The sequence below is a fragment of the Peromyscus californicus genome, unplaced genomic scaffold (assembly GCF_007827085.1).
Source record: "Peromyscus californicus insignis strain IS unplaced genomic scaffold, ASM782708v3 Scaffold_22__1_contigs__length_63687245, whole genome shotgun sequence".
NCBI classification, from domain to species: domain Eukaryota; kingdom Metazoa; phylum Chordata; class Mammalia; order Rodentia; family Cricetidae; genus Peromyscus; species Peromyscus californicus.
In genome coordinates, this window is record NW_026294525.1 from 46,407,847 (window position 1) to 46,428,156 (window position 20,310).

The 20,310-nt window shown below is 43.6% G+C and overlaps 1 protein-coding gene across 1 annotated transcript in view; it reads left to right on the forward strand.

The window, feature by feature from the left end:
• Positions 1-20,310, forward strand: part of Trappc3l (trafficking protein particle complex subunit 3L) — a 49,061-nt gene that overhangs the window by 2,325 nt on the left and 26,426 nt on the right. Inside the window, exons 2-3 of the mRNA XM_052751356.1 lie at positions 1,124-1,221; positions 5,808-5,907. Coding sequence (XP_052607316.1) covers positions 1,124-1,221; positions 5,808-5,907 — 198 coding nt within the window. The remainder of the gene's footprint in view (positions 1-1,123; positions 1,222-5,807; positions 5,908-20,310) is intronic.

Sequence of the window (20,310 nt, forward strand, 5' to 3'; positions counted from 1 at the left end):
ATAATTTTATTGTTTTTTAAAAGACATTCATATCCATCTTTTAAATATAAACCCATACATTATCAGGCCTCTGGTCCCCTGCGTATGAAGTTAAGACACTTGATGGTAGAGGTAAGGATGACCCTCCTTGCCTGAAATCCACATTGACTGCTCATGAAATTCTAGTAGTCTGAGTGAAACACGCTCATTTTCAATAGTGGTCCCACTTCCTCCTCCTCTTCCGTTTGTCTCTGCTCCCACCACACATGTGCCTCAGTGACTGACTCTGTGTTAGAGTCGGAGGGGGCCTTCGGGTCCCAGGTGGCTGGGCATGTTTCCACATCCTCTGGGTCCTCCCTTGGCTCTGAAGGGTGGACAGTGTGGAAGGCGTTCTCAACAGGCCCCCCTCCCTTTCAGAGACAGCACTTCTCGGCGGGTACAAGACCGGCTTTCAGAAATAGGTTGACCAAGCTTAGCTTTCTGCTTCTTTTATTTTCATCTTCTCTGGACTCACTGAAGCATAACTGGACCTCAGTTTTCATTTTTGCTCGTAATTCACTCTAAAAAGTGGAACATAATTTGGAGTTCTATTTTTTTTTTTAAAAAAAAAAAAGGTACTAATGTTTATATTTGGGTCCTCTAAAAATCTCCTCTTTTCTCTAAACAAAAGCAAAAGCAGTTCCCACCAGCTTGCTGCTGTGGTTGGGATCATCCTGAAGCCCTCTTTGGTAGATCTGGGATTCAGATGAGGGCTACCCGGACTCACAATGAGTCTCACCAGTTATCCCTTCCAACTGAAACAGGCAGTGTAAAGCACAAGGCATTCCAGAATAATAATAATTGCACCAGAAATGAGTCGTTTACAAAAAATCTTCCTGCATGAAAATACACATCAAGGTATGATAGACCAAATGTGTCGGGAGACGTTCTCATGTGAGAAAACAGACTTCTCAGTTCTTCTCCCAGCCTAGCTGTGTGTGCGAATAAATTTAAGTGGTGACTGGAGAGTGCAAATTGTTGTAGTCATGGGAGAGATGAAGAAATGGTCTCTGGGTGTGATTCCTACCCATAGATTAAAATAAATAACACAGCAATATACTGTCATAGCTGCCTGTAACAAAACAGTGTGCCTTTCCCCCTACAGAACAAAGACCTTTTTGTACTCACTTATGGAGCTCTGGTTGCCCAGCTATGCAAGGATTATGAAAAAGATGAAGATGTGAACAAATACTTAGATAAAATGTAAGTAGATGTCTCTTTGCTGTAGAATATCTATTGCATGTTAATATCACCTGCGTTTTCCAGCTTCTAATGGCTTGCTCCACCTCCTCAGCTCCTCCTTGGCTTCGAGGAACCACATCTAAAAGTGGGACATACATTCTTACAACTCAGCCTTTAAACAATAGGAAGGAATGCCTCCCTGTTTCTATAAAATAGGAATTTTTCAGATTGGAAACGATATCTGCATTAGTCACATATGAGCAGCCGACGTGACGAAACCAATGTGTTCTCTTAGGAAGATGATGGATTATTCAATTGGATTTTCAATTTTCACAATTCCTTACAATGAAAATGTTTGCTTACATAAGCGTGGGCCACCTATTGGGGCCTATGCAGCAAACAAGCAGACAGAAAGCTAACAGTGGGAGTTAGATTGAAAGGGGGTGTCTTTTCCTTATGTAGCTTTCATGGCTTGAGGGTTTTAGAAAGGATTTCTAATATAAAACCCAATCTCTCCTTTTTAAGTAAAGCCCGCTTTCCTGTTTTATTTCATTAGTGAAGATTCCTCCAGTTTGTATTCAACCTTCTAGTTTCCCCCAAATAATTATATGATCACCAAATTATTGTAATATTGCCACTATTTGTAACTTTTTCTTTCTTAGTGTTTGGTGAGCATGTATTTATTACGCATAAGAACGGGTTTTATTATGACACTTTCATACATGTTCACAGTGCATTGTGGTCATATTCAGTCTCTTTATCCTCTCTTGCCCCCTCTCACCCCCACTAATCCCCTTCCTCTCTCACCTAGCCCTACTTCTTCTTCCATGTCTTTATTATACCCGGTGAGTTTCACTGGGGCTGTTTACAGGGGAATGGGCACCTTATCAGTGGCTATTCCACTGGACAAAAATGTCCCTCCCTCCTCCACCGCCTGCATAAAAACAGAAGGAAGGGACCCCAGGAGCCCCTCCCCCTTCCATAACAGACTGCTGATTGGCCCACTGTTCTACAACCTGTGTGTGGGTAGTCACAACTGCTGTGAGTGCAAATGTCAGCTCATGCCCGGATGTCAGCATTCCATGCCTCTCCCCAGCTCCCACATTCTTTCTGCACCTTCATCTTCAATGTCCTCTAAGCCTTGAAAGGACTGATAGTGAGGCCCCAATTTTGGCAGGACATTCATTAGTTAATTATTTATTTTCAGTATTTTGAGTATTAAATGAGTCACTACTGACAACTTAAAAAAAAAAAGCCTCCTTACCAAAACTGGGAGCAGCAGCATTATACTCGTTATACAGGTATAAACGCGGTTATTTATAAAGCAGTTTGATATGTTCACCATGCCCACTTGGCAAAGCAACCACAGTAGCTTTTCTACTAGGGTCTAGGACCTCTCCAGCCACAGGCTTTTGACTGGGTTTACAGTCTTAAACATGACTTCCTTCCCATGGAGAGGTCATCAGATCCAGTCTGAAAGTGGTTATCACATAACAGACTTGCCATTATCGAACCAGTGTGTTCACCTTGCCTGGCTGGTCAGTATTGTTGTACCCAGGACCCACAGCTGAGTAAGACTGCTAGTGACAATTCTCCCAGCAGCCTGCATAACACCTGGTACTATAACGGTACCAGTAGGAAGGAAGCTTCTAGCCCAGTTTTGGCTTGATTTATCTATGTCTTGCAACTAAGATGCGTGGTGTTTTCACCAATAATTCCTGACTAGGATATCTTAGCTTTGATGGAAAACCTACAGCAATTACTTGTATTGTTTTAGGACGTCAGGGATCTCTATGACCCACAGTTCATAGAGAGGGAGCCCAAACTTGGCTATTTTCGTTTCATAACCTATGGCTTCTGGGAACTGCTGGTGGTCTAATAAAGAGCGGAACAACCAGTAGCTAGGCAGGAGAAAGGATGGGCAGGGCTGGCAGGCAGAGATAATATATAGAGGGAGAAATCTGGGAGGAGCAGGAAGAAAGAACAAGAGAACAAGGAGATGAGGACTCTAGGGGCCAGCCAGCCATGGAGTAAGTGTGAAAGTAAGATATACAGAAGTAAGAAAAACAAAAGCCTAGAGGCAGAAGGTAGATGGGATAATTTAAGAAAAGCTGGCAAGAAACAAGCCAAGCTAAGGCCAGTCATTCATAAGTAAGAATAAGCCTTCGTGTGTGATTTATTTGGGAGCTGGGTGGCAGGCCCCCCAAGAGAGCCAAAGAGCAAAGAGCCAAAAGAGTAAAGAAAAAAAAAAAAACCAACACGCTGGTGCCCAGCGTGGGGCTAGAGTAAAAGAAAATCTAACAACACGTATGTGCTGGGGATTGAGCTCCAGCCTTCATGCTTACACACAACAGACATTTTATTGGCTGAGCCATCACCCCAGCCAGTCCATAACTTCATTATTTGACTGGCTTATCAAGTACCAGATTTCCTTGTAGCTTTTTCAGGCACCATGAGTTTTTTGGTCCACCTCTGTCACCCATTCTCTCCCCAACTGACCTTCCCACCTAAACTGTTCTAGCGCTAGAGTTTGTTTTTTTTTTTAACCTGTTAATGATGGACTCTGAAAGAGCTATAGCCGAGCAATTACTGGGAAATACAGGAGGATTATAAGATTTATTCAGGCAGGGCAAAGGGGAAATTGAGCCTAGGTTTTGAAGAGTATTAAAAAGGGTCCATATGTTTTTTTCAAAAAAATACATAGTAAGTCAATACCAAGGAAAGCTTGGGGGGGGGATTAAATTCTTATTTTCTTCCATTCCCGTGTATTTATACTCTTCTTTGGGGGAAGTTCTTTCAGTTTAATACACATAGTTCTGTTGCATTTCTTGATAGTTGTATTTGCAAAGACACAAACTTCCAGACAGCACCTGCAGCCTCGACTCTTTCCTCCACAGCTGAACTGATACTGTTGGTTATGCTTAGGACACACACATCTGATGTAGCATTTCCAGGAACTACTCCAATTTATTTGACGTATGTTGATAATTTCGTATTATTTTGTCGAATGGCTGTAGAGGACAGAGAAATTCCCCTTGTATGATTAAAAAAGTACACTTGGTGAACCGACCTTAACAGGTGTGAGTGTACTAGTGGGCAAAGAATAGAGTTTGAGATGCTGTACCAAGCAAGGCCTTGCTTAAGAAAAAATGTTTCACATTTGCTTGTCTTGAATATCTTCTGAGAGCATTTCACATTTTAGATTTCACATATAAATATGTACTTGTAGAAACACATCCTTTGGTGGAAGCCAAACATATGCATACAAATACATACATACTATGTATGTGCAGTATGCACACTGCTCATTACATTCTTTTCATCCCTGTCCCCCATGGCTGAGCCTATATAGACATAAAGATAAATAACAAATATTGGACTGTTTTAAGGCCCCCACTCAACTGTCTTGTGGAGAAAACTCTTACCTCTTTGGCATAGCCTTGAATGACTGAGCTCTCTCTCTCCCACACAGATGCCCTGCTCTTAATAAATAGAATATCTCAGTAGATCTGGTGAATTATTAAAGACTCTGACCTCAAACCCATTTTCCCATAACTGCCAAGCTACCTGAGATCTTCCCACTTGCGTTTCAAGGCACAAATATTGCCTTGGAAAACTCCAGTGCTGATTTTCATGGGTTTTCTGTTGCTCTGCTCAAGTGGTTTCACTTGTCTCTTTATATGGCTGTGAAAGTAAAGGCCATTTTGTTTTGGCTGGTGGTTAGGGAAAAGAATATTCCTTTTTGCTTCTAGTTTAAGGTCTTATTTCTGTAACTGGCTTAGAAGTTCTTTTTAAGACAGAGACTCTGGCATCTCTTGGCGTCCTTCTTAGAAATGTAAGTTTCTCAGGCTATCTTGTTCAAGGAGGCTGCTGGGCCACCTCAACCACTTACTCAGTTATGACAACTCCATAAAGGGCTTTCTCAATAGTACGTCAGTTACCGCTACAGGTAGTTGATTGGGAGGAGTTGGTGAGTGAGCTACGTGCCCCTCCCTGTACCCATCATTCCAGTTTCTATGGAGTGAAAAATGGGTCTTCTGAAGTTGCTTGCCCACCTCTACACACACACACACACACACACACACACACACACACACACACACACACACAAGCACACACACAGAGGTGGGAAGGAGGGGGGATGGAAAGAGAAGGAAGTAAACCATAAGAAACTTAAACGCTGAAGCTTTCACTGACAATACAAGAATCTTTCTCTGCTCTCTTCCCCTCTTCCTTACACAGCCATTCTTGTACAGGCTGCTCCTCCGACATGTACGCTAAGAGAGACCTGAGTATCCAGGTGCCACACCAAAGCAGAAAAGTTAGCAAGCAACTTTCCCCATTTCACAATAGTTAATAGTTAACAATGAGAAACATTAGGCTGCAGGCAACCACCCTTCTCTGAATTTACAGTCAAGTTTGGGCCAGTCTCAACTCCAGGCAGATTCCTCTCCTTGCAGAGACTAATTCATATTTCCTAGATATGCTGGCCTCTGCTCCTGCGGTCTGTGGAACAGACACAAACCCATTACCTAAGACAATTTGACCTGTTACATTGGGCTTAGTTTGTTATCTACTATGCAAATCATACTTTCCTTCATCCACAGGGGTTACGGAATTGGAACACGGCTGGTGGAAGATTTTTTGGCTCGATCCTGTGTGAGAAGATGCCATAGTTATTCAGAAATCATAGACATAATTGCCCAGGTAAATGCATTTCTGGCTCTGTCAATGAGGGTACATAGCTACAGTCCATGTAATACTACCATTTGGGAGGTTGAGGCAAGAGGATTGTGAGTTTCAGGTCTGTCTGGGCTAAATAGTAAGTTCCAGGCCAGCCTAAACTAAGTTTTTGAGATTCTGTCTCAAAAATAAGACAAACAACAACACAACTTGAGTTCTTTCTGAGTTTGGTAGTTTTCAGTTTTGACTAGACAGGTTCCATCTACATATGTTTTTAGGGGATTATGATTGAAAAGCTTTGTCTTCTTCTTTTTTTTTTTTTCAAGACAGGGTTTCTCTGTGTAGCCTTGGCTGTCCTGGAACTCATTCTGTAGACCAGGCTGGCCTCGAACTCTGACTTCTGAGTGCTGGGATTGAAGGCTTGTGCCACCACCACCAGCTTAAACTTTTTATTTTCATACATACTATTATGAACTGAAGACAAACTTCCAAACTGACTTCATGGTGTGTGTGTGTGTGTGTGTGTGTGTGTGTGTGTGTGTGTGTGTGTGTGTGTGAGTCACTGCGGTAGTGTTTTACAGGGGACTGGGAAGATGGCTTAGCTGGCAATGTATCTATTAGACAGGCATGAGGGCCCAAGTTCAGATCCCCAGCAGGGTTACAGTTGGAAAGTCTTGAATGACCTCAGAGTGCCAGTTAAAAGCAGTCCTTTGTAGAAATCTGCAGAAAGAAGTCTCCATTGGGAATGACATCTCTGGCAGGTTTTGAAGGCTGGTCATTTTGGAGGCTGGAAGCAGCTGCAGAAAATAGTCTTTATGCAGCCAAAATGTCATCTTGGAAGCTGTGACAGGAACAATTCTCTCAGTCTGCAGCCACAGGTCAAGTACCGGAGGACAGAGTCATGGGAGCCTGAGCAGACCTCTTGTGCCTCTTAGGAATAGTGAAGGAAGAGACAAGCCAGACAACAAGAGGTCAGATCCTAAAGTTTCAGGTCTCTTCCTCTGAAGAGAGCAGGCCAGGCCTCCAGCCCAGCAGCTGGGCTCTGAAGTTTTCCTCTCTGCCTCCTCCTACTGGTCTGAGGTGGTTCAGGTGCTGAAGCCCAGAGGACCTGAATTTCTAGGGGACAAGCTAGGCCTTCTCTGATAGTGTGAACGTGGGTATGGAGAAAGGGTGGAAAAAAATGAGACCAAGCCAAGAAGAGCTTTCAAAACTAGTGGTGGGAGGGGGGTTCTAAACCACCTAAGAGCTTCCAGAGGTTCACAAGTCTGCAGGCCTTTGTGTCTGCAGAAGTAGGGACTAAGGTACTTTTTATAATGTTTTGCCGGTTCCTAAGGGTTTTTTCTCTTGTTTGTGTTTCTTTTGCTTCCTTCCCAAAACATACACACTTGGCAAATGCTTCATGAAGGTAAATAGAGCGGAATGGGTAACCTTACAGCAGACATGCCCCCAAACCAGTACCAAATGGGGAAGGGACCAGTGTTTCCCAGCCCCCGAGATTATTGCCCAAGAGAAAAAGTAAGGCTTCCTGTGCTTGACGTACCATGCGATGCATGCGCTAGAGCCTTACACAATCCTGATGTGTGGAAGACGGCTTGGAATCAGCCAAGAGCAGTTTATCGTTCTTAGAATCTTTAGCCAGCGTCCTTTCATCTCAGACCGGCGGTTATCAGGCTAGTGGTGTTACGCTGTTAGGTAGTAAGTCGTTGAGGACACAAGAGGCGTGGGAGGCCTTGGTTTGCTGCCGAATCCAGTTCACACATCAGATCTACTAATTGGGTTTCCTCTTCTTTTCTTGAGCCCTGATGTTTACATGCAGGAGAGGAACGACTCTTCACATGAGTGACTGCCGCACAGCACTCTCTCTGGGATTCCAGTTGTAGGCACTGTCTTTGGTCCTTCCATCTAAGAGCATCCCTCTGAGAAGGCAGAATAGGGGTTGATGATTGCTATTTTTCAAATAAAAGTTCTAGAAAGAATATGATGGAAATGAGTAATCTACATAAAAAAACTTTCAAAACCACAATCCAAATGAAAGTTGTTTCCATATTATTATTATTATTATTATTATTATTATTATTATTATTAATTATTATTTTAATGGTTAATGAATCATGAACCTGAGATTGGAAGCTAAGTGTCCTCCAACTTCAGCACAGTCAATTCAACATACCATTAAACAGGTTAAAAAGAACAGAAAAGGAAAGAAATCCCTTTCCCTGTGTATTGGCAGAATACAAGCAAGATCCTGCAGCCGTGTGGTGTGTGTGTATTTGTATGTGGGAGCACATGCATGTGCATGGAGTCCAGAGGTCAATCTCAGATGTCATTATTCAGGCACTACCTCCCTCGAATTCTCAGATAGGGTCTCTCATGAGCATGGAGTTCCCCCGGTCAGCAAGGTGGCCTGGCCAGGGAGCTCCAGGGATATACCGATCTCTCCCTCTGCAGCATCTGGGGTTATAACATGCTAGCCCATCTGCCTTTCTCACATGCTGCCACACTTGGAGATCCAACTCAGTTCCTTATGCTTTTATGGCAGGCACTGGGTCAGCTGAGCTGTCTTCCCAGACCTTGAAAGCAGAATTTTAAATAACTTTTTAATGGACGTTTTCAATAACTTTTCATTAAACCCATTATGTGTGTGTGTGGGGGGGGGTTGCTATAAAATACTCATCACTTTAATGTGAACGGAATACTGTAATTATTAGGTTAACATATATGGCCCTGTTTATTGTAGTCCTGGTAGTAGCTTTCCCAGTCCTTTTGATTAATGTCACTGTATTCCAATAATGATGATTTTGGCATTGCTTTGGGTGTGACTTACTTCCCTTGGCCTTTACCTGAATTCATCTCATTGTCTTAAATGTGCACATAAAATTAAATATAAAATATGCCTGGGGAAATCAAGCTTATTTAACAATCCAGATTATTAAGACAGAACATTGACTGATAATTTGCAAAGTCATTTAATATGGGGAATAAAATCTCTCATAAAGACATGTTAGTAGAACAGTGGACATCTTGATTTATTCCTCTGGATCTGTTCATATGATCTACATATTTTTACTTAAATAATGTAAAGTACTCATGTTTAAAAGGACATGATTAACAGATAATTTTTAAAAGTCAGCTAAGAGCAATACCCAGTGGTGAGTGGAGGTTTGTGTAGCCTGTTCTCGATAACCAGAGGTTATTTTCTGTTATACACTGAAATACTAGAGCTCATCTGATCTGTGCTCAATACTTGGGGGATACCGGGGGACACTGGGGGACACTGGGGGACACTGGCTATTGGTCTAAGTGAGCTCCTGTCTGAACAATGCAGTAGCACAGGGGGCCCTTCCATTCTCTCTGGGTGTTGTTCTTAGCTCTGTGAACCTAGGGTGATGATCCCACCTAGTCATCTAAATTGGAAAAACAAAAGGAAACAAGACTTCTCTAGTAGGAAAAAAAATCCACCTAAAACCTTTGAACTAGGTATAATGATGTAAACTGTAATTCCAGCATTTGGGAGGTTGAGGCAGGAGGATTACGAGTTCAAGACCAACCTAAGCCACACAGAAATTGAAGCCAGCTTGGGCTACAGAATGAGATCCTCCCTCAAGACAAAACAAAACAGAAAGAAATAACTTTTCCTAATAAAAATTATCCTCCAAGGAAGCCCTAACAAATAATTTATGGAAGTTATTCTTGAAGGTAGCTATGCTGACGAAAGTCTCACATGGAATGGTCTTGTTACTGTGCTCTTGTCTGGGGAATGTTGTCTGTGTGCTGTTGACTACAGGAAGATTACAAAGCCTAAACCCAAAGTAACAATTCCAGAATGAACTATGGTTCATGTTTAGGGGCCCAAGCCAGAACTTGGTACTTGGTAAAACTAAATATTAGTTAGAAAATGAGGGGGAAAGGCGATGAAAAGGAAGAAGGGGAGGAAAGAGGGAGAAGAAATGAAAGCAAGCTTTTGTTTCAGGCCTTTGGGAAAAGAGTTTTTCTCTAACAGGGAGGGGCATGGGAATGGTCCTCAGACACCAGACAGTTAGGGGCTCCCTCAGCCTGTTTCATGAGGATCCATGTTGCAAACCTACCCGGTAGTGAAATTAAAGAAGGACTGTCTTAATGTACCAGATTAGAGAGGACTCTAGTGTGAAAAAGAAAGACGGGGGGGGGGGGTGAAAGGGAGGGAGGGAGGGAGAGAGAGAAGAAAAAGAAAGGAAGGAAGGAAAGAAGAGAGAAAGAAAGGAGGGAGGGAGGGAGGGATGAAGGAAGGAAGGAAGGAGGGAGGGAGGGGAGAGGGACAGAGAGAGGAACGGAGGGAGGGACTGAGGGACGGAGGGACGGAGGAGGACAGGAAGGACCAACAGGGGAAGAAGAAAAAGAAAGTAAACAAAAACAGAGAAAAAGATTAATATCTCAGTCAAAGAGAAAAAAGGTCCCCAGGTAATGTCCCCACTGTGGGAGTATATTCTGTCTTTAACAGAAATAAAGCGACTTCTACAGATAGTGGCCTCCAAGCTGCACCATATTCCACAGGCTGGACACAGAACTGCCGCGTTTAAAATTACAAACGAGTCAGATGTCTGCTTTCCATCGCTCTCTTCCCTAAACGCTTCAGGGTCTCATCAGTCAACCCGTCGTGTGTAAATTCCTGTCTCCATCTTCGGTTCTCAGTGGGGCTGCGTCTCCACTCCTGTACAAGTTCTTCTTAGCAATAAAAAGAACATTTTGCCCTTCTCGTAGACAGAGCGGCTGTCTCCTGGATACCTCTTCCTTCCCAGGCCTGGTTTCCACCTCTTAATCATTTTTACTTCTCAAAAAAAAAAAAAAAAAAAAAAAAAGCTCTTACCTATGGTGATGATGTCACCTGCTTCGGGAGCGTTTTGACACAGATGCAAGGTCAGGCTTCAGCTATGCGCACGCCCACTGATGCTCTCCTTATAATTAGCAGTTTTCATCCAAAGATCTGGCCTTTGGCAGCATTATCTCATTAACCCTGTAAACTCTCTTCAGAGGAAGCAGGTGGTTAAGGTGGCTGAGTCAGTTTCAGAGAACTAGGACAGATTCAGAGGACCTTTGATCATAGCTTACACCCCGAGAGCACGGCGGAATCAGGAACGGAGCGGTGGCTGGGTTTCGCTCAGGTGATCGCCCAGGCCGAGCACCGTGCAGAGCTCTCTGCTGAACATCCACATCCCTCCGCCCCGACAGAACCCGCGGTAGCTGTCCTGGTTTCAGAGAAAGGGAAAGGACACATTTCAAGCGCATTTGCGCGCGCGAGAAGTTTATGTCCAGACGGGAAAGTGATTTCTCTGAGGGAGTTAGGAGAAGGTTGGGTGAGAACAGATCTCCTGAAGTTGACATCCGCTCTGCACCGCTCTGCCTTCAGAAAGGAGGGCCGGGCCGCTTCAAGTGCAAACAGCATCCTCTTTCTCTTATTTCCCTCACTTTGTGCTTTCCAGAGGGAGGGTCATCATCCATGGCTAGGCCTCAGAGAGTTCTTTCCGTGCCTGCAAGAGCTCAAATTTTGCCATCTAGTGGCCTAAAGAAAAATCTCTCACGGGTGAGGAGGGTAACAACATATTTTATACTTTCTCTTCTTTTCTTCTTTTAAAGGAGATGATAGGCTAACTCTAAGTTTAATTTCCTGCTACACTAAAGTAGACCCAGTTTTAAAATGTGACTATCATCTACAAGTTTAATTTTTGTACTTGCATCCGAGTATAGCTACAAATATTAACCAAGATGCTTTTATAGCCATGTGTCCTGGTTGGCTTTTTTTTTTTTTTTTGGTCAAGTTAACACAAGCTAGAGCAGCAGTTCTCAACCTGTGGGTCCAACGACCCTTTCACAAGGGTTGCCTAAGGACATGGGAAAACACAGATATTTACATCAATTTGTAACAGTAGCGAAGTTATGCTTATGAAGTGGAAAACACAGATATTTATATTACAATTCATAACAGTAGCAAAATTACAGTTAGGAAATAGCAACGAAAATAATTTTATGGTTGGGGGGGTCACCACAGCATAAGCAAGTGTATTAAAGGGTCCCAGCCTTAGGGAGGTTGAGAACCACTGGTCTAGAGTTACCTGGGAAGAAGAAAATGTCGCTAAGATATTACTTGGAGGTCTGTGGGACATTTTCTTCTTAATGGCTGATGTGAAAGGGCCCAGTCCATGGCTGGCACTACTATCCCTGGGCAGCTGGTCCTGGAGTGAATTAGAAAAAGCACGCAGAGCAGCCATGAGGAGCAAGCCCGTATGATGGTGTGCTCCTCCGTGGTCCCTGATCGGTTCCTGCCTCCAGGTGCCCTCCCTGAGCTTCTAGGAGGGACTGTGATGTAGAAGTGTAACCCGATCTACCCTCCCCTCTCCAAGCTGCCTTTGGTTGTGTTGTTTTATAACACCATTGGAAACCCAATTAGGACACCGTGGCTGCCACATCTGTAGATTTAACAAGCCACAGATCAAAAATCTTGAAAAACAAATTGTGTCAGGGCTGGGGGTGTACCTTTCATCCCCTCATCATTACATTCCGAACAACACAAGGGTGACAGATATTTATGCTCCGCTCCATTGTTTTAAAAATCATCTGGAGATGATTTTTTAAGTAATCTAGGAGGATGTGCGTAGGTGCACATACTATTTGCTGTTTTGTAAAGTGATCTGAGTATCCACTTGGTTTCCATGGGAACCATGGAGCCAGTCTTCTGCAGATACCACAGGACAGCTGTCATTCCCAGTGGGTGTCAGTACTATAACATGGCATTGAGAAAACTTCAATAATAAATAGATTTTCTTCATGAAAGTTCAAAGAACTCTCATCTGTTGCTGATATATTCACAAGACCCTTGTAGAATTGTTATGAAAGAGCATGAATCATGAGCCAATGGATTGAGGGTGTAACTGAGATGCATATTATACTATCAAACACACATAAGAAGAGCCCCTCAGAATTTAATTTGTTTGGTTCATTCTACTGCTATTTTCTTTGTTTGTTTTGTTTTGCTTTTACAAATTAATTGCCCCTTTAAAACATAGATTTGAAAGTTTTTCTTGTTTTAATTGTTCTGAGACTGTAAATGAAAATGTGTAAGTTGCAAGAAAATGGTCAGAGCTGAATTCGGTTGTTGTCAAGCAACATTGGGGAATTAATCTGTTGCTTATGGATCACATATCTTCCAGTTTACTGTAAGGGAAAGTAGGAAATACAGTCATACTTGTCTCTGGTCTCATGACTAGAAACCCTTCCTTAGTGACACAATATATATTGGGTCAGCAAGCACATTTATGGTAAGATATTTTAATTACTCCAAGAAGCTAATTAGGAATTAACTTGATTTTCAAAATAACGATGGTGATGCAGACCAGGTTGACCAGGACTATCATCATATTTTAGAAAGTCCCTTAGTGCTGGGGATGCAGCTCCATCAGGACCCTTGCTCAGCATCTGTGAGGCTCCAGTTTGATTCACAGGGTAGCAGTCTGGGGGAGTAACTTAAGCACAGAGGCTCTGTGCATGTTAACCTAACCGTGTCCAGTAATGTAGAGATTAGAAGACGGGCCCCATCCTGCTCAGCCATAAGCTACTGTGTGATCTCCAAGTTACTCAGGCTGTTGGAGCCTGATTTCCTGTTTGTCAACTGAGACCTCTCTCTGCTGTTAGCCTGATGCCCGGATAGTTTTTCTTTGGCTGGACTCTGGATGCCGACTTCCGGTACATACCTGATTGTGGTAGGCGAGGCTTCCAAAGCCTCCCCCACAGCATCCACAATGTTTGGGGTTACTGACTATATTTCTAACTGCTTGGCCTTGCACAGGTTCTGCTCATCAAAATTCAGACAGCTTTTACTGTCGGGTCAGGGTCAATGTGATGATGGTTTCTCTGGGATGCCATAGAGAGAAATTTGAAAATGTCAGAAAGGAAAAAAAATGATCATTTCCTTCTATAGTGAGTGTAATTTGAAATTTAGCCTTAATTAAATAATATGAGCAATGACTATTGTTTGAAGAGTGGTATAAAATCAATGAAATAATTGAAAAGAGATGATCACAGGAAGTGAAGGAAGTAAGGATGCAAACGCCAGGGAGGAATCTTCATAGTGAATGTGGTAAACGTGTGCTCTGGGGAAGTGATTCTCAATCTTCCTAATTCTGTGATCCTTTCATACAGTTCCTCATGTTGTGGTGACCCCCCCCCCACCATAAAATTATTTTCGTTGCTACTTCATAACTGTAATTTGCTACTGTTATGAATTGTAATTTAAACATCTGTGATTTCTGACCCCTGTGAAAAGGCCAGTTGACCCCCACAGGTTGAGAAACTGTTGCCCTAGGGAAAAAAAGATTTGGGGGACACATTCCAGAGAGGAATCTGCATAACAGAAGAAGTTTATTTTTAAAAAGAAGTTGTCTAGAGTTGAATCTACATAAGAGGAGTGTAGTAAGTCACACTAGTCATATTTTTAAAAAATCCTTCTGAAGTCTCTTATTCCCACGCTGCTTTAGAATGGGGACAGCACCATGACCATAGATAGACTGCTGAGTCAATTGAAGTGTAAAAACTGGGGCTATACAGCCCAGCTGTAGAGCGTTGACTCGCATGTCTGAGGCCCTGGGTTTAATCTCTACTGCCAGCAATAAATAAACAATAGATCACCCAGAAGCTGTTATTTGCCGCTTTAACCGGAGCATTGAAGTCAGATGTTATAAGGCAGCTTGGGATGGAAGAGCCATGGATTGAAAGGCCTCAGCACTCCTTGTTGAAATGCTAGGAGACAGGACACAAATTTATCCAATGATTCCCTCAAGGAATGCTAACTATATATAAAAAAAAAGTTTAAACTGTCTACAGGGATTAGGTACCAAGGCAGGAACAACACATATCAAGGACCCTAGAGGTAGGAAAGAATGTACAGAGAAAAGACACAGTGTGAAGGAAGAAAGTCTGACATTCACAGTGGAAGGAAGGAAGGAAGACTCAGACCACAGACAGTAGAAAAGATTGCCGGGTGTCTAGGAAGAGACTCATGGTGGCTGCGGTGCATGACTTTTCTGGGAAGACATGAATAAACATAAGTCCATTCTAGGTATCGTCCAAATGCAGCTTTGTGAACCAAGGCGTTTGCCGGGCTTACGTACAGGGGCATGGGTAAGAGGTTTTCCATAGGAGCATGGGTGACTTACATCATGCAAGGGCCCACCCCAGCATGGGTGATGACTCACAAAGGCTGCATCCCTGGAGCTCCTGCAAGACTTGCAGGCAGCTACACCACTCAAGGATGCAGCATCCACACACAAGATAATACACACACACACACACACACACACACACACACACACACACACACACACACACAAAATCTCCTTGGGAAGGGAGCTCTTGAGCTTACTAAGTCAGAAGTTTCTTCCGAGTTTCATGAGCCTTGTGAGCCTCCTCCTTCCTCCTCCAGAAGGAAGTGTTTCAGACTCGTCAGGAGGAAACAGCTACTTAACAGTCAGGCAGGGAGCTAGGAGGCAAAGCTGCCCTAGAGGAAATCCTCCGTAAGAAGTAAGAGGTCTGAGGCTGACACGTTACAAAGGGTGGTATCCCATGCACTGCCAGTTACCCAAACAGGCGCGAACCGAGCCAGGATTAGCCAGAGCAGGTGCCTCTCCGGCTGTCCCTCTTGCGTCTTCTACTTGTAACGGAGGAATGCTTACACATTCTGGATGGAGCCTCACAGAGCTGGGGAGAGGAGCTTTGGTGGTCAGAGGGAGTTGAAAGCGCAGAAACCACGGGCCATTCTGATTATTAATATTTCTATAACCATCGCTATGGCACCTTTTACTTTTGTGGCCTTACGTTTGACCTCACCCCACCTGTTCACACTTTTTTTTTTTTTTCCAAGACAGGGTTTCTCTGTGTCATTTTGGTGCCTGTCCTGGAGCTCACTCTGTAGCCCAGGCTGGCCTCGAACTCACAGAGATCCGCCTGACTCTGCCTCTGGAGTGCCGGGATTAAAGGCGTGCGCCAATGCCGCCCAGCCACCTGTTCACACTTTGACTAGTTCATGCCTCTCTGAGCAACTTGAGCTAGGTAGTGGGAGGAGCAAAGGAAGCCACTCCCCCCCCCCCCTTTTCCAAGAGCTTGCCACTGAAACTGAGTACTGAGGAGTACTGGTTTCAATCAGTAAACTTTTCTTCAGAAATGAAGAATTTTTATTAAACATTGTGAAATTTGTCAAATCTAGCCGCTGCCTCCGGTATCTATAAATTTCTCAACTCTAATAACCAATTGTATGCACTCATGCTTACTTACCAGGCCAAGGTCACCTGATATGGCTGCGAGGAAGGAAACCAGGCCAGGATGGAGGGGGCCACAGCACAATTGAGGCTGTGACAATGTGAGAGCAATTTTATTGAGAGCAATCAGGCTTTTTATACCTTTGTCAGAAACAGAATATAATGGCAATTGCCAGGATCAATACAGCTGTAGTTGCCAGGAGACAGTGAAGTTTGCAAGCTATACAGGGTCCACAAGATTAATGTGTAAGACAAATTGTCCTGTCAAGCTTCCTTGTTTCCTTAACTTCTAAGGGGGCACCCAGAATAACACAAAGCAGCCTGTGGTGATTTGAAAGAAAATGGATCACTCCCAAAGGGCTCTATTAGGGGGTGTGGCCTCGTTGGAGGAAGTGTGTCACTGTGGAAATGGACTTTGAGGTCTCATATATGCTCAAGCCACACTCAGTCTCCCAGACCCGTTTCTGTTGCCTGTGAGTCAAGAGGTAAGAACTCTCAGCTCCTTCTATAGCTTCTTGTCTGCCTGCGTGCTGCCTTGCTTTCTGCCATGACTATAATGAACTAAACAGTGAAATGTTTTCCTTTATCAAAGTTGCCATGATCATGGTGTCTCTTCATAGCAACAGAAACCTTAACTAAGACACAGTCTGACCGCTTCGCTGTCTGAGGGAGTGCATCAGTCTCTCAGGAACTGGAAGGCACATTGTACCTCAGGAACCATAGACTCTAACCTGAAAAACCTATGGTGCATGCCTCTCAAGGGAGCTAGGCCAATCCAACTCCATGGTTTCCTGCAACCAATTATCTCTCTAAATTCCTCTCATGACTATTAATTCCAATATCCATTTTATTATTGTTAGGGGTGGTATTACATGGTAGAATGGCCAAGAACCCCAGGGTATGACTGACCAAATCATTTGTACTGTCCTCCCTGTAAGACCAAGGACGTGACTTGCAAGACACAGTGGCAGATAGTATCTGTAGCAGGTGAGTGTGAGCTCTGGGCTTAGTCTTAGTGATTGTGTGAGCGCATCATAGATTTTTAAGTCAGGTTCACCTTCTGAACCATCTGTCGGTTTCATGGTGGCCAAAGGGTGAGATGGAGCTTGTAGGACAGGAGTTACAGTGTTGAGATAAGCTGGCAAAGAGCCACCTTAGAGAGGAGAGGGAGCAAACCCCTTGGTTATGAAAAGCAAGCAACGTGAATATACATTTTGGTCTAAGGTCTGAGAAATAGTTACTTTTGCTTTTGATCTTCCAAAATTTTTCTGTTGACTGGTTTCTTTTCTGTGTATTTCAGTTCCCCATCTTACTACAGCGAAAAATGTCTTGGCAAGCATAGAAAGAGCTGGTGCAGTGGTCAGGCTAATGGTCCCAGCTCCTCAGCAGGCTGATGTGGGGAGGATGCTCTGAGCCAGGGAGGCTGGGCTGGGCATCATCATGGGAGGGAGTCTGCTCAAAGAAAATAGCTTCCCGAGCTAGTGTTATGGTGCAGGTGAGCTTTGTTTAATCTGGCACGTTATTGGGTCGTCCATTGAAATCTTTCATTTGTAGGCAATTTCATTTCTCTATTATGTGAGTAAGCTTTTTAAAGGGAGGAAAGTGTCCACATTGCTAGTGTTCAGCCTGCTGCACCACACATTATAGACTTCATTAAGTGTTATTAATGTGAACTCGGGAAAAAAATTGAAAACACACACCCCTATGCAGGGTATCTTTTTTTCTTTTTTGTTCAGACACGGAAAGAAAGAGAGAGACGCGGTCCACATTCATCTGCAGTGGAAGATGACCACCCTTTTCTGTTCTGCCCTAATTCCTACCACATGCAAGAGAACCCTCTGAGCCAGGCAGTGTTTGCTACATTGCAAACCCCTTGCTCCAGACACACCTGCTAGTTCCCAGTGACGAACCACAGTAACAAGATTTAAACTGCAGCGGAGTCCAGGAGTATCTGAGTCTCGTTAAATAATAGACGGTGAATTCATCTTGATAATGTCCTCGAACTGTTTATTTTTTACCACTGCCATCCATATGACTGTGGAAAATTACCGAAGAGAGAGATTCATTCCTCTTCTCTGAGGTCAGCCGCAATTGCAAAATGTAAACATTAAGTAGGTAATTAAGTAATTACTAATTATATTTCATATTATTCTGGAAAACATTTGATATGTATCCTAAAACCTATCATGGAGCCAAAAGGCAATAGATAGACTCCCCCAGTTGCCAGCACTGGGGTTTGTCAGGTCATAGGGTTTGCTGAAACATACTCTGGGATGTAAGATCCAGGCCCCCAAGAACAGAATTGGGAAAGTGCTCAATCAGTTTTGTCAGGCTGTTGTGACTGCCTGCTTCAGTCCCTTTCTGTTTCGGTGACTCATCTGTTAGCTGCTTGTCTCTTCTTGCAGGTAGCTGCTAATGTTGTCCTTCCTTCCTTCCTTCCTCCTTCCTTCCTCCCTTCCTTCCTTCCTTCCTTCTTCCTTCCCTCCTTCCTTCCTTCTTCCTTCCCTCCCTCCCTCCCTCCCTCTCTCTCTCTCTTTCTCTCTCCCCCTCCCTCCCTCCCTCTCTTCCTTCCTTCCTTCCTTCCTTCCTTCCTTCCTTCCATCCTTTCTCTCTCTCTCTCCCTCCTCTCTCTCTCCCCCCACCTTCCCTCTCTTCCTTTCTTCCTTCCTTCCTTCCTTCCTCCCTTCCTTCCTTCCTCCCTTCCTTCCTTCCTTTCTTCCTCTTTCTTTCTTTTCCCTATATTTCTGGTACTGCACAAAGAGTCTGGACAGATGTGGAGAATACAAGCAGTGTGCATGTGTGTGATGTAAGTGCCTAGAGGCCCATGTGGAGGTTAGAGGACAGCTTTGAAGAGTTGGTCCTCTCCTTCCACCGTGAGCTCCAGGTTCTGAATTCAGGCCACCAGGTTTGTGCAGCAAGAACCACTCTTTTCTCTGGGGACTGTTTGTCTTCTGCTCAGTCCATCACGCACTGTGACTTTCTCTGTGTATCACGTGTTTGGAGTTCTGAAAAGAACATCTCTAATCTGCTCGCTCAATCATGGGGCCCCTGGATAAAGTTTTATGCTAGGTCATTTCCACACCCCTAGAAAAACAACAGACAGACTGCCAGGCTCTCAAATGTCCACAGGAGTCCATTAAGGGTGACCACAACGGCAGGGTCATGAGGCAGAGCATGGCATCATGGGAATCCCTCAGAAATAGTTCTTGGGTATTAAAAACATTCTGGGATTTTCCAGATGGGGCAAAGTCATTGGTTCCACCTGCCTAGGAAATAGTGAACTATGATTCTCACTTACCTCCTCAGAACCCCCTGTCCACTTTATTCTTTTCAGGGGCTGCTGTTTGCTTTCCTTTATTCCAGAGGCTAGACTCTGCAGGAAACCTTAGTGTAGCAGGCTGCCCTGGCGCTTACCGTGAGGTATTGCAGCGGAGAGAGCTGCCTTCATTATGTGTTGTGCAGATAATAATCAAGTAAGTAAATCTTTAAAAAAAAATGCCTCCCCGAGGAAGCAGTCCAAGTGAAACCACATTGTTTGTTGAAAGTAAGTATTTTAGGCCATTAGCGGGAGTGGGATAGACATTTCTCAGAATAGTAAACTCAAAGGGATGCTTTGAGAGCAGAGAGGCGGGCAGCCTCCTGAGGAAGGGGACGCTGTGAAGCCGAGACAGATTGAGTTTACTTTTGAGTTTAGAAAGGAAGCAAGCATACTAACTTGCCCTGGTCCTCCAGTCCTATGGGGCTTTTCTTTGTTTCTTTCTCTTTTTTTTTTTTTCTCTTAAATGGTTTTCAGTCCAGTCTGTGGACATTCTGGGTTTTTTTTTTTTTTTTCAAATGATGATTGCCTGAGATGACCTGATTTTGTTTTTTTATGTGACTAGGAAAACTGCCCAGATAAAAAGAATTTGAACCAGATTGCTCAAGTCAGAGGCATCGGCATAGCTTGGGTTGTTTAATTTTGTCTTGTTTTGCTTTTTAAGTTAAAAAAAACCTTCTGTACTTTATGCTTCTGTATTTTACTTACTCTCCCCTTTAAAAAATTATATTTGGCTTCCTTTACTTTCTAAACAATGAGAATTTTTTTTTTAATTACTCACCCTGAAAGCTGCTGTATTTCACAATTACCGCTCCTTTACGGTACCCAGCG